Genomic DNA, 14,894 nt, shown 5'->3' with positions numbered 1-14,894 from the left:
GGGGAGCTGGAGCAGGAGTCGTGTCCGCCATTTCCAGCTCATCTGTGTAGATGAAGTACTGATCACGCATGAAATAACCCCCACCGATCCACCCACTGGGCTCACGGGGATCCGGCAGGGTGCTGGCACTGGCACTGGTGTGAGAGGTGCAGGAGGTGCTGGAGATGGAGTCTTAGGTGCGGGAGCAACGGAGGCGGCGGCGGTCATCTGAGCAGGGGCGGGAGCTGTGTCCATCTCTTCCTCCTCATCCGAATCATCCTCAGAGTCATAGGCCTCCCAGTCATCAGCACCGGCTGGCTTCTCAAAAAAGCGGTCCCCCAATATAAAGCCCCCATCGATCCACTCGCTGACATCCTCCTCAATATCATAAGGGGGTGCTGGAAGCGGAGGGGACGAGAACAGAGGTGGCGTTCTGAATGGGGTTGGCCGGATGGCCAACCGACTACCCGCAAACAGAGCGTCTCGGCTGGGTCCGGCAATTCACAAAATATTTTATCCCTAAAAGTAGCACCTAAGTCTAGGACAGCTTAAAACTCCTCATGAGGACTCCTAAATCACTAAGACCTATTCACAAAAAATCGTAAGATGGCTGCAGCCGACTTGGAATTGATAAAAGACATTGCTTAAACCGTGAAGGTATTAATATTGTCCTAGAATTAGCGCGGGATGCAATGACGCCTTTAAACAACGATGTGTCCCGTAGTGAAATGTTTGGAAACATAAAGAAAGCCTATTTGGCTTCGCGGAAAACGCAACTGACGACACTGGGAATCATCAGTCAGCCGTTTAATTCATCAAACTATCAACGCACTGTAGACCCCACATCATCCAACAGTTTATCCAGTTGCTTTTGGACAATCGCCTATTACACAATATCAAAGTAAATTCCATGGCGATCATCGCAGGAATGTCCAGTGACGGGACACACATTACAATAATTCGTCCACCGTGGCCTGGATGTACCGATGACTCGTGCATTTCAACGGAGAGCGGTCGCAGGTTTTTGAGAACTTACCAGCTGGATGCCGCTGGGGTGACAGTGGCTATTGGTCCTGGGACCAGTAGGCTTTCGCCTAGGCTACGGTTCACGTTCGTTTCGCTTTGATCAATTAAGATTGGAGGGCTTGAAGGGCCGTATGTGCTGATATTTGAAGTGGTCAAGGGCTGGAAATATAATAGCCTTACAGTTTGCTGGGTGCTTTAATTATTACTGCCTTGATTACATGCAATTGCCATATTATATATTGATCGCTTTCTATTTATCTTATCGTGCAAATTGTCATTCCCGTTGGATGCACAAACTTGTCATCATGCGCAGTGGCAGACCTAGTCATTTGGGGGCCTAAGGCGAACATAGCCAGGGGCCCTCTTCATCCGTCCTTTTAATGCAAAAAAAAAGGGCCACCTCAAAGCAGGGGCGGACTGGGGGAAAAAAGTGGCCCGGGAGTTGTCTGTCAGAGCGGCCCACTTAATATACGGCGCGTTGCCCACTCAATGTATGCAAAATACCCATACACTTAACATAATTTTGGATGATTACAAAGAAATAACATTATATATGTTTTTTAATAACATTTGGATCCACAAATTTGCATGGATGGACACATGGAATAAAATGATACTGGCTATTGTAACACTTCAAGGTAGGTATAGTTTGCTAGATGAATATGCTTAACTCTGGGCTAGTATCCTACATTAAGCAATATCAATTTTTTTGTAGGCTGATTAACTCATACAGCAATACCTTTTTGTATAGTAGATGGCAGCACACAATCAAAATATTTCCCCTCTACCTACATAGCTACAGTAGCTAGTTATATGGAAGAAAGTTGCATTCAGGAGCCTTCATAAGCAAACATGATTTGGCTCCACATTAAATTATCCCACTTTTTCATTATCCACATGTCTCAAATGTTGTATGATGCAATATAGCTTTACAGGACACATAAAATATGTCCAGTAACAACGTAAAGAAGGGGGCAACATATAAGTCAAAACCAACTATATTTATTGACTGATCTCTAAAGTATTGGCTAACAAAAGCTAAATAAGTCTTTACAAAGAAAATAACTCAGTGTTAGGGCAAAAAGCGAACATTCACACTGTACAACCTATGAAAAGTGACAGTGGTAGCCTATAAAGGAATACAGACCGCGTTAGCCACTTCACAGCGTGCTAGCCATGATTTTCTTTCGTTCCAATTCTTGGATGTAGGATTCCACCGTTTGTAGAAACCTGTTGAATCGATACATTTGGTGTAGGAAGTCCTAATTGTTTTGTTGTCAATTTATCTTAATTAGTACGCCGACTAAAAATGAGTTTCTTTCAAGGAGTGACTCCAGTTGTTGCACTGAATGTTAGACATCTTGACAGAATATGCCTTGACCGTTATTTTTAAACACATACGTCCTTATACTTATGACGAAAGAATGGAGCATGGCGAGCCCTCCCGGAAGCCATGGAAAATGCATTGAGAGCCCTCTTTTATGAAAGAGAATGGATTTAACATTAGAGTGAGAGAGATCTGGGGCGATTTCCATTTAGCCCTAAATAGGGACGCCGCCTTCTGAAGCACAACTGTCGCGTGACTGTTGCCTGATTCGACATTTGGTAATTTCCGACAGAGAAAAAAAATCTCCTTTTCCTGAAGGCAGTTCGTCGCCACAATCGCCCTTAAGGTCCGCCGCCACTGGTTTGAACTTTATTGTAGAAATGAACAGAACAGAACATACGATGGGGTGTAAACATCAGTGGTAATGGTAGTGTTGCATGCTGGGTGTGTGATTATGTGTGTGTGTGTAGGGTTGTTAAAGGTGTCTACGAGCGAGACACGCAAGTATTAGGCTAGAGTGATTGACATTTAATAACAAATAAACATAGTAAGACTGACGGAGGAGATTAGATTAGTAAAGAAAATAGTAACCATGAGTGTGAATACAGGTCACTAGGAGTAGTATAAATAGCAGACAGTGATTCCTATTGGTTATCATAAGAGGTATATAATGTATTCTGAGAAGCAAGGAAAACTGTCGCGACCGATAACATCTGCGGGAGGGCTGGTTGGTTATAGACTTGGGCCATCCCATCAGCCCATCGGTGCCTGGGTGGCCAACTCGTCGAGGGCTTTCTGCTGGGTGTGGGCCTAAGGCAGTTGCCTAATTCGACTTAAAGGGAGATCCGCCACTGATCATGCGTGTGCATTCTGCTAACTGTACTGTCCATAACTATTTAATATGACTTAATTTGAAGCCTAGGTTATTCTCTTATTTTCAGTTGATATAGTGGGATTGTTAGAGGGACGTCACAAATGAGTTTTTAATGAGAGAGCCTGTCAACAACCAAGCACCGTCCTCACCCCTTCTAAACTCGTGCATGAGAATCGTCGTCATCCATAGCAACGGAGTTTTTATCTTAAGCTTAGGAGTTGGTATTATCCTTAGTATGAGTAGGTCTCAGAGCCGTTGTGAATCACTTTTAAGAAATTACTCCTACGTAAAAGGTTTTAGCGCGAGTTAGGAGCACTCCTAGTGGTAAGTTAAAAGGCTTTGTGAATACGGCCCCAGATCTCTGGTAACAGGCAGAGTCTTTCTCACAGACATTAGGTGACGATCAGACATGGAACACTGGGGAGACTGAACTTAAATACTAGGAGGGAGACATGCAATTGGTGGGAAACAAACAAGTGGCAGGAGAAACTAATCAAGACAATCAAGACAATGAGTGGACTGGTTAACGGACAGGTGTGGTAAATGGTGACAGGGAAATCCAGGAAGTGGCAGAGGGCAGGTGGGGGCGGAGTCTTAGGACAAAACAGAAAACACATGGCATAACAAAAACACAAAGAGCACATGTAAAAACAAACGCAGGGAAACACATGGCAAACAACACACACAAGAAACACGAGACAAAACAGACAAACACAAAATGGACCGAGCAGGATCCTGACAGTTCCTCTTTCAAAATATATGCGCTCTCAATATCCTTGAGATATGCATGCCTACGTTTCACTTATTAGCAGCGAGGCTAGCTAACTACTATGTGTTTCAATGGATTTTTGGTCTAAGAGTTAGCAATAACCTAATAATAATGGTCTAGAGAGCTTCAGTTAAGACCTACAATACTCATACAATACACATACACAATGTAGACATAAAAAAGTCGTGTAGATAGCTTAATTCACATAAAATATTTCCCACTAACAGGCTCCCGAGACGCCGCCATCTTGGTACGATTTCGAATCTACCGTTAATTCAACTCAAGCCATCTGTCCATCATCGTATAAAGCCCGCCCTGACAATTTGATTGGCTAGATCCGCTTCAGCTCGACCATAATTTCTCCCCAACGGAGTGATGCCAGACCGAACTTCCCAACCTAAAATTTTGAGTTCAGGCATCCAGAGGTGTATGAGTCCAAAAGTAAAGAAAGGGGGTGTGGCCGCAGCTCCGCTCTTTATTTACAGATGTATCCTGCTGTATTCATCTGTATGAAAGTGTGTGCAGTTAATAAGAGGAAGGGGTCATAATTTAATTTCTACAACATGTCAGATCGTAGAAAAAGTCTGACCCATAATAATCATATAGGCTAAAAAAAGGACAAGTAATGTTAAAAAAATATATAAAATGTATGAACAGAGGTGCTGAATAGTGTCAAATGTGAACATCAACTGTATTTTTTTAAACAGGCTGTATCGGTGTGACCTCTCAAAAGCAAGCTGTATAATGGTGGCATCTACACTACAAGGGACATCTACCCATCTCAGAGAACTAGACATAAGTTGCAATGACCTGCAGGATGAAGGAATAGAGCTACTCTGTGTGGGACTAAGAGATCCGCAATGCAAGCTGGAGACAATGAGGTCAGTTATGAGGCATATAAGAAAGGCTTATTCTTCAAATTCAATAACAATTCCTCAGAAAAGTTGCGTGCGCGCGTGCGTGCGTGCGTGCGTGCGTGTGTGCATGCGTGAAGGTGAATTTCCCCCCTTCTCACCGTGACTTACAAGAGGAGTTAGCCCCTAATGTGGGGAGGACTCCCCCGCCTCAATGGTTGGGTCCGGGTTCCCCCATGACAGTGGTTGGACCCAGGAGACCTAAATGGAACAATTTAGTGCCCTATTTAAAGGGTGCCCTACTCCATGAGGAGAAGGGGAGACACAGGCATGAGAGGCCATGAAAGGTGTATGAGCAAATAAAACACTTGCTCTGAGGTGAAGTGTGTATCTAGATGTGGGGATACAGTTTATGTGCCTAGATTTTTGGGCTTAGTTTCTGTGTCTATTTTCTGTGGCTAGTTTAGGACCTAGCTTGTGAATGTGCCAAGCCAGTGCCTATTGTGCCTAGTCTTGGAGTACTTTGGGTACTGTCTGTGTTTTGATTTATGTTTCTTTATTTTGTGGGCACATGTTTTGGGGTCGAAACGAGAGAGTCTCCTTTTAAATAAATATGTACATTTTGATAAGAGCCACCATCTCCTGCACTGTGTTTTTCCCACTTCACCACCAAGTCGCCCACATCTCAAACACGCCTCGGTCCCTCACATTGTGTGTCTGTTTGTTTCTTTTTATATAAAACACAGAGAACAAGCAAAAGAGACAGAGATACAGAGAACAATGCATCAGCTGTCTTTATGTACAGATGTGTCCTGCAGTATACATCTGTAGGAGAGTGTGTGCAGTTTTTAAAGGGAAATGATCAAAATTACTTGAAGATCCAAAATGCAAGCTTGAAACAGTTTGGTCAGTTATAAAAGATCATCTAAAACAATACATTTTATGAATGTATAATCTGACTCTGTTGTCTCTTGTTTCAGTCTGAGGCATTGTCTCATCACACACAAGGGCTGTTCTTTCTTGGCCTCTGCCCTCAAATCAAACCCCTCCTACCTGAAACTGCTGGATTTGAGCTACAATCACCCAGGAGACTCCGGTGTCAGAGAGCTCACAGACAGACTGAATGATCCCAGCTGTAAACTAGAGACTTTCAGGTGAGTGCTGGGTGTAAATATCATTTTGATGTTAGGTGACATATTCTGGAAAGAATTGTCATGTCTACCCATGTCTGTGTGGGTTTTCTCCCACATCCTAAAATGAACACAGTGGTGATTCTAAACAGGCTTAATCAGTGTCAATGCTGAATACTATCAAATGTGTACATATACAGCCGCAGAAAAAATTAAGAGACCTCTTCAAAATGATCAGTTTCTCTGGTTTTACTATTTATTGGTATGTGTTAAAGTAAAATGTGCATTTTTGTTTTATTCTATAACCTACTGGCAACATTCCTACCAAATTTCAAATAAAAATATTGTCATTTAGATCATTTATTTGCAGAAAAATGACAATTGGTCAAAATAGCAAAAAAGATGCAGGGCCCTATCTTGCACCCAGCGCAATTGACATTGTCACCGACGCATGTATCATTCCTATCTTGCACCCGGCGCACAGCGCGATTTTCCCTCCAGAGGCGTGCTTCTAAATGAACTTGCGTCGACATGGGCGGGGGCGGAACAGAGAAGGCGTTTCTCTGGCGCAAGTGGTATTTTGCAGTTTCAAAACAACGCTGTGCGCCGTGCGCCATTGACCACAAAAAAGCTGGTCTAATGTCAGAGGCGAAATGTCTAAAGTCTGTAACGCGTATTCAGAACGCTATTTTAAGGGCGCATGTGCTTGCCCGCACAGTATAGGACCTATAGGCTACACTTTACTTCTGTCGTCTTCACGAGAGATTTACACCAATTGTTTGGCAAGCAATATATAATTACAAGGAAAATAAAGTATTTACCACATGAGGAAATCATTGTGATATCCGTATCCAAGACATTTTAAAACTAGGCATACATCTAGCGTACACAATTGACCCAAATGATTCAGGTTAATTGAAGCTGCGTGACATTTGATTTTTTTGTATGGCTTTGTTGCATTTATTTAATGCCAGTATTATTATAAATATTGTAAACTCATCTCTGTGTATGTGGACTTTATTTATGTAGCCTACCTTGGGTTTGGTCAGCTGGTGCACTGGGTTGGGTGCCGATTTCCATGCCCCCAAATCCCTGCACGCTCTCAGGCGTGAGGGTAGACGTGGCGATGTCCTCTGCTGCCGTCAGATCCTGGGTCGAGGCAGATCCACCTCCCGTGAAGCCACGAGAACCTTCCAGCTTGTATGTCCCACGTCTCCGGACGTCATTATAGCGTTTTAGGCAACGTTTTCGGGTGCCCCGTTGCAGAAACAATCACGGCAATATCTTGACATGCTTGCTTGACTTTGCTTACTTTTGGAGGGTTTCTCGCATCCCCATATATATCTATCTCCCGGCTTTTTACAAAGCCATACAATAAATCAAATGTCACGCAGCTTCAATTAACCTGAATCATTTGGGTCAATGTGTAGGCTACGCTAGATGTATGCCTATTTTTAAAATATCTTGGATATGGATATCACAATGATTTCCTAAATACTTTATTTTCCTTGTAATTATATATGGCTTGCCAAAAAATTGGTGTAAATCTCACGTCGGTCTCCTCGGCTGTGAACTTTTCCGGTCTTCCACCAGGTAATTCCGCCATCAAAATAACAAGCCGCTATGGACTATGCGCTCCTCGCTCTTAAAGGGAATGTGAGATGACGCTCGGATTGGTTTATTGCATATTACGCCCAAACCACACCTATGGCTGAGTAACCTCCTTTGGACCAACCCTTTTGACACTTGCGCTGGACGCAAGTGTGTTTTTTCCGCCGTTAAAATAGCAACTGCGCCATAGAGCCGCCCACACAGCTACTTGCGCCTGGCGCCGTCCTACTTGCGTTTCTGATCGGCAAGATAGGGCCCGCAGTGTCTTCAGGTCTCGAATAATGCAAAGAAAACAAGCTCATAGTCATTTTTAAACTACACAATACTAATGCTTTAACTTAGGAAGAGTTCAGAAATCAGTATTTGGTGGAATAACCTTGATTTAAAATCACAACTTTCATGTGTCTTGGCATGCTCTCCACCAGTCTTTCACATTGCCGTTGGGTGACTTTATGCTACTCCTGGCGCAAGAATTCAAGCAGCTCGGCTTCTTTTCATGGCTTGTGACCATCCATCTTCCTCTTGATCACATTTCAGAGGTTTTTTATGGGATTCAGGTCTCGAAATTGGGCTGGCCATGACAGGGTCCTGATCTGGTGGTACTCCATCCACACCTTTACTGGCCTGGCTGTGTGGCATGGAGCATTGCCCTGCTGGAAAAAACACTTCTCAGAGTTGGGGAACATTGTCAGAGCAAAAGGAAGCAAGTTTTTCTTCCAGGACAACGTTGTACTTTGCCTGGCTGAGGTTTGTAAAAGACCATAAAGATTGAACCAAAGCGGACTGGAGGGTCTTCTAGTTCGTCTTCTCTGATGAGTCCAATTTCACAGTAGGTGCAAGACTCTGTGGCTTGTAGGCCTCTCCAGGTCTCCGTCTAACCATCAGATGACCATGTGTTGGGCAAAGCTGAAAATTGTACTCATCAGAGAAGACGAACTAGAAGACCCTCCAGTCCGCTTTGGTTCAATCCTTAGGTCTTTTACAAACCTCAGCCAGGCAAAGTACAACGTTGTCCCGGAAGAAAAACTAGCTTCCTTTTGCTCTGACAATGTTCCCCAACTCTGAGAAGTGTTTTTTCCAGCAGGGCAATGCTCCATGCCACACAGCCAGGCCAGTAAAGGTGTGGATGCAGTACCACCAGATCAGGACCCTGTCATGGCCAGCCCAATTTCGAGACCTGAATCTCATAAAAAACCTCTGAAATGTGATCAAGAGGAAGATGGATGGTGACAAGCCATGAAAAGAAGCCGAGCTGCTTGAAATCTTGCGCCAGGAGTAGCATAAAGTCGCCCAACGGCAATGTGAAAGACTGGTGGAGAGCATGCCAAGACACATGAAAGTTGTGATTTTAAATCAAGGTTATTCCACCAAATATTGATTTCTGAACTCTTCCTAAGTTAAAGCATTAGTATTGTGTAGTTTAAAAATGAATATGAGCTTGTTTTCTTTGCATTATTCGAGATCTGAAGACACTGCATCTTTTTTGCTATTTTGACCAATTGTCATTTTTTTGCAAATAAATGATCTAAATGACAATATTTTTATTTGAAATTTGGTAGGAATGTTGCCAGTAGGTTATAGAATAAAACAAAAATGTACATTTTACTTTAACACATACCAATAAATAGTAAAACCAGAGAAACTGATAATTTTGAAGTGGTCTCTTAATTTTTTCCGCGGCTGTATATTATTACATACATACATCATATTTTTAAACAGGCTAAATCAGTGTCACCTCTCCAAAGCAAGCTGTGAAATGATAGCATCAGTGCTGCAAGGGACACCTTCCCATCTGAGAGAACTTGACTTAAGTGGCAATGACCTGCATGATGAAGGAATGGAGCTGCTCTGTGTGGGACTGGGAGATCCACAATGCAAGTTGGAGACACTGAGGTCAGTTTCGAGGCATAGGAGAAAGACTCAATAGGTGAAATTCAATGACAATTCCTCTGAAATTGCGACTTGGTGTGTGTGTGTTTCCATTTATATGAAACATGAGAACAAGCAAAATAGACATAGAGATACAGAGAACGCTGCATCTGTCACAGAGTGGCAGGACAACACAGTTTATAGGGAGGTGGAAGTTTATTGGCAGCAGAGGTTGAGGATCAGGAGCACATAAGGTCCTGAAGCATAATCCAGGATTGTAGCGGGTGTGATGCAAGAACCGTCAGAGAGTGAAGGGAGTGAGGATGTTATATGGGTGAATAACAGGTGCTTGGGATGAGTAATCAACTGCTGTGGAAGGTGAGTGCTAGCAGTGTGGGATCAGTACTGATTGTGGTCACGGACGACGTGCAGCTAGGAATGTGATCGTGACTTGTGTGATTGAGCTGTTGCGGTAGCCTGACGATGTCATACTCATAATTGTAGTCAGAATATGAGTCTGATACTGCTCCATTGAGCTGTGATTATGGGGTGTGTTTCAACGAACCAGGAAAGAAAATGCCTCTTCGCTCAATTGGATACCTAGAACCAATCAGAGCAACGTAGTATGACCATCTTATACATTAAACTTTTACCGGATCCCGTAGGAAGGACGGCAAAACATCTTTTCGATTGACAAAATAATCGCGTTTCTCTGTTCCTCTTTCAATATGCATGCCTACGTTATACTTATTAGCAGCGAGGCTAGCTAGCTACTATGTGTTTCAATGGATTTGTGGTCTAAGAGTTAGCAATAACCTTACAATAATGGTCTAGAGAGCTTCAGTTAATACCTAAAATACTCATACAATACACATACACAATGTAGACATAAAAAAGTTGCGTAGATAGCTTAATTCACATAAAATATTTCCCACTAACAGGCTCCCGAGCCGCGCCATCTTGGTACGATTTCGAGTCTTCCGTTAATTCAACTCAAGCCATCTGTCCATCATCGTATAAAGCCCGCCCTGACAATTTGATTGGCTAGATCCGCTTCGGCTCGACCATAATTTCTCCCCAACGGAGAGATGCCAGACCGAACTTCCCAACCTAAAAGTTCGGGCTGGCATCCAGGCTACTGTTGCAGAGGTGTATGAGTCCAAAAGTAAAGAAAGGGGATGTGGCCGCAGCTCGGCTCAGTACATACGTTACAGCATCTGCTGTCTTTATTTACAGATGTGTCCTGCTGTATTCATCTGTATGAAAGTGTGTGCAGTTAATAAGGGGAAGGGGTCATAATTTAATTTCTACAACATGTCAGATCGTAGAAAAAGTCTGACCCATAATAATCATATAGGCCCAAAACGGAGGAGATGGACAAGTTATGTTAAATGTTGTATGAACAGAGGTGCTGAATAGTGTCAAATGTGAACATCAACTGTATTTTTTTAAACAGGCTGTATCGGTGTGACCTCTCAAAAGCAAGCTGTTAAATGGTGGCATCTGCACTACAAGGGACATCTTCCCATCTCAGAGAACTAGACATAAGTTGCAATGACCTGCAGGATGAAGGAATGGAGCTGCTCTGTGTGGGACTAAGAGATCCACAATGCAGGCTAGAGACAATGAGGCCAGTTATGAGGCATATAAGAAAGGCTTATTCTTCAAATTCAATAACAATTCCTCAGAAAAGTTGCGCGTGCGTGCGTGCGTGAAGGTGAATTTCCCCCCTTCTCACCGTGACTCACAAGAGGAGTTAGACCCTAATGTGGGGAGGACTCCCCCGCCACAATGGTTGGGTCCGGGCTTCCCCATGACAGTGTGTGTCTGTTTGTTTCTTTTTATATAAAACACAGAGAACAAGCAAAAGAGACAGAGATACAGAGAACAATGCATCAGCTGTCTTTATGTACAGATGTGTCCTGCAGTATACATCTGTAGGAGAGTGTGTGCAGTTTTTAAAGGGAAATGATCAAAATGACTTGAAGATCCAAAATGCAAGCTGGAAACAGTTTGGTCAGTTATAAAAGATTATCTAAAACAATACATTTTATGAATGTATAATCTGACTCTGTTGTCTCTTGTTTCAGTCTGAGGCATTGTCTCATCACACACAAGGGCTGTTCTTTCTTGGCCTCTGCCCTCAAATCAAACCCCTCCTACCTGAAAATGCTGGATCTGAGCTACAATCACCCAGGAGACTCAGGCGTCAGAGAGCTGACAGACAGACTGAATGATCCCAGCTGTAAACTAGAGATTTTCAGGTGAGTGTTGGGTGTAAATAACATTTTGATGTTAGGTGACATATTCTGGAAAGACTGGTCATGTCTACCCATGTCTGTGTGGGTTTTCTCCCACATCCTAAAATGGTCACAGTGGTGGTTCTTGGTGTATGTGACGCAGGCTGTATCCACTCTAATACATTTACCTTTCGGAATTATCTTCGTCCAGACAAGCATTTTATCTCTTTATCAGAAATATTCTTCATCCATACTAACCAAGGTCATCTTGTTATGCTTTTTGCAACGTAATGCATCAGAAAGGCAGAAAAGAAGGACTACTAGTTCTTCTTATCAGCCCTGGCTTACTCACACACAGAGAAGGTCCAGTTTTAAGCACATCCACAGAGAAAGGGGCGTCCACACTTAAGAATCAATGTCACACAGAAACACAGAAAAGCCATGTTTCAGTACACTAAGACATATAATGAATACAAAGGCATTAAATAATCAGCTCGCAAAGGCATTAACACACATACATTATTAAATACATGATTAGAGTTTCACATTTCTCTATCACTCAGTAGTGTAGAATAGGCGCCAGGTGTAAACATAGTAATTGTATTGAAACTAAAACATTTTAGTGTGGATGTAGCCTTGGTCTGGAGCACTATGGGAGGTGCAACTTCTTTCTGTTCCTACATAACTGTGTGTTGTCAGATGGCTGTCTCAACAGTTTCTCAGAAGGCTCACCAAGGCTCAGGGGGTGTGGAGGGAGATTTGAATGGAGCGGATGGGCAAACTCTTTTCACTAAGAGAACCAAGTCTGGACTGCTGGGGGTGCATCTTCTTTCTATTCCTACATGGATGTGCATGTTGCTCCTCTTCCTAAACTCCAAGACGTCATGGGTGCACATGTCCTGCTAGTATCACCAGTCAGCAGCCACTTCTATTCCCCTCATCTTCTCTGAGTCACAGCATGCTGCAGCCAGGGCTGATGGCAGTCAGTGCTGTTGTCAGACGTCTGTATCAACCAAAGCTTCCCAGCAGTGCTGTTGGTGGATCCAGTTGTGTCTGGTGCCCATAGCAACAGTGTTGTTACACTCCTCCCATTCCTCCTCCCCTTTTCCCCTCTCCACTTCTCTCCTTCCAGCAGGAACTGCTCACACTGCAGTCCCACCTGCCAGACCAAGGGGGTGCAACGGCAGTCTCTTGAACGTCCGCACAGGAGGCCATTTTGAGGACAGTATACTTCCGGTAGGGATCAGTGGTACGTTAGGTAACGTCAGTGATCTTCACAATCGACACTCTTATCTCGCGGACATTTTTGAAGGATTTACAAATGACTTGATTTACAATCGTCATTACCTTGGTAATAATTCTGGATGCTTGAACATGTTGAAATGTGCAGCTTAATTGTGTATCATGGCTATTGTGTATCAGTCATTTTACATCAATTGGCGAGGCATAATTGTTCTTTCTTTTCAATATAACTTAAGTTGCACATAATAAAAATGAAGTTGCACATGATTTCCAATCGGGTTGGTTTGTTAAACATCTTACATTATGATTTCGACAGGAAATTGCGGTCTTTATTCCCAATGAAGATGCCAGAATTTTGTGCAACCTGCTCTATTGAACACTTCCTTGAAACGAGACCTGTCAGAGACCTGTCAATGTTATTTTCATATGAAAACCCATGTTTATAATTCTTCATAAGTATGTAGTGCCATAAGAAATATCTTACGTTTATAACAAACCAACCCGTTTGAAAATCGGTTGAAAATTGAGCAAGTTCTGATTACTTAAAAAGTACCACTTCCAACACAATGTTAAGGGGGAGTGAGCTATACTGTCCTCAAAATGGCCGAAATGTGCGGACATTCGGCTCCGTCGGCCAGAAACGCAGGCAGGATATCTAGCCTTTATTATAGATATCTATGTGCCAGACTGTCTGGGTAAACTAGGTAAATTATCTGTACTTGTGTCACACCTCTGTCTAGGGTCAAAGAAAGAGTTTGAACTGGGGGCAAAAAATATAAAACATGAAATATGAAACATGTAAAGAATTGATTAAACAGAAGACGTATTAAACTTGGAAACAGAACTTTTACAGTATCTAGTCCAAAACAGATTGATAATGTCTGAATCCGCACACTTTGGCCTTGTCTAGTCTAGTGTCTAGCCTAGTGTCTAGAGTCTCACAAAGGGTGGAGCCCCATTGAAACATCAGCAGGCAGAGGTTTTGTCAATTGGGTGTCATCAGCCCATAGGACATCCTAGAGAACAAACACACACATACACGCATAAACAAGGAACTGCAAACACAAGAGCAATCAAGCACTAAACAAGCAGAAACACACACAGGGGCATAACAGCATGGGATGGGTGGCCTCCTTTACTATGTCTCAGGCCTGCCTACAATTTCTCTGGTAGTAAGTGAGCTTCAGGGTTGGGAGTGGAGCTCCTTATCTGCTGTCTTGATGACTCTGGTGGTCCTGAGCAGTGCTGTTGTCATGCCACACTGTCAGCCTGTTTGTTAGGATACTCTCAATAGTGCCCCTGCAGAAGTTTATAAGGATACTGGGTGGCATACTGAATTTCCTGAGGAAGTGCAGCTGCTCCTGGTCTTTCTTTGATCAGCTGTCTGTACTGTTTGACCATATGAGGTCAATGCATCACCAGTGCAGACCCATCTATTTGAAATAACTGAGGATGTTGGTGCTGATGTCCTCTGTTCCTTTATCTTACATCCACAATCATCTCTTTAGTTTTGCTGGCATTGAGGGAAAGGTTGTTCTTATGGCACCATGTCACTCAGCTTGACACCTCTCTCCTGTACGCTGTCTCATCACCACCAGTGATCAAGCCTATGACAGTGGTGTTATCAGCAAACCTGATGATGGAATTGCTCTCATAGGAGGCAGTGCAGTCATGTGTGTAGAGCAGGGGGCTCAGCACACAACTTTGAGGTCAGCCAGTGTTCATGATTAGTGTATTTGAGGAGAGAGGCCCAATGCTGACAGATTGTGGTCTGCTAGTGTGGAAGTCCATGATCCAGCTGCATAGGGAGGGGATAAGGCAATGAAGTGTAGTTGGCCTGTAAGTGTGGGTTTCGACGATGGTGTTAAATATTGAGCTCTAGCTAATGAACCACATTCTAACATGGCTGTCTTTGTTTGCTGTGGAGACCCTTGGTTGATCCGATTTGTTGATAGGGAGACTGAAAAGAGTCC

The 14,894-nt window shown here is 43.2% G+C and overlaps 2 protein-coding genes across 2 annotated transcripts in view; both read left to right on the top strand.

Annotated features, from left to right (window-relative positions):
* LOC308368863 (NLR family CARD domain-containing protein 3-like) overlaps nt 1-14,894 on the top strand; it is a gene marked incomplete at both ends in the record, with an annotated part of 150,130 nt that overhangs the window by 20,335 nt on the left and 114,901 nt on the right. The gene's annotated exons all lie outside the window — the stretch shown is intronic.
* Nucleotides 1-14,894, top strand: part of LOC308363885 (NLR family CARD domain-containing protein 3-like) — a gene marked incomplete at both ends in the record, with an annotated part of 39,398 nt that overhangs the window by 19,654 nt on the left and 4,850 nt on the right. Inside the window, 2 exons of the mRNA XM_080836774.1 lie at nt 4,683-4,856; nt 5,810-5,983. Of these exons, the coding sequence (XP_080692900.1) occupies nt 4,683-4,856; nt 5,810-5,983 (348 nt within the window). The remainder of the gene's footprint in view (nt 1-4,682; nt 4,857-5,809; nt 5,984-14,894) is intronic.

This window comes from Sprattus sprattus, assembly GCF_963457725.1.
Source record: "Sprattus sprattus genome assembly, chromosome: 1".
Taxonomy (NCBI): domain Eukaryota; kingdom Metazoa; phylum Chordata; class Actinopteri; order Clupeiformes; family Clupeidae; genus Sprattus; species Sprattus sprattus.
This window is presented reverse-complemented; position numbering and strand designations above follow the sequence as displayed.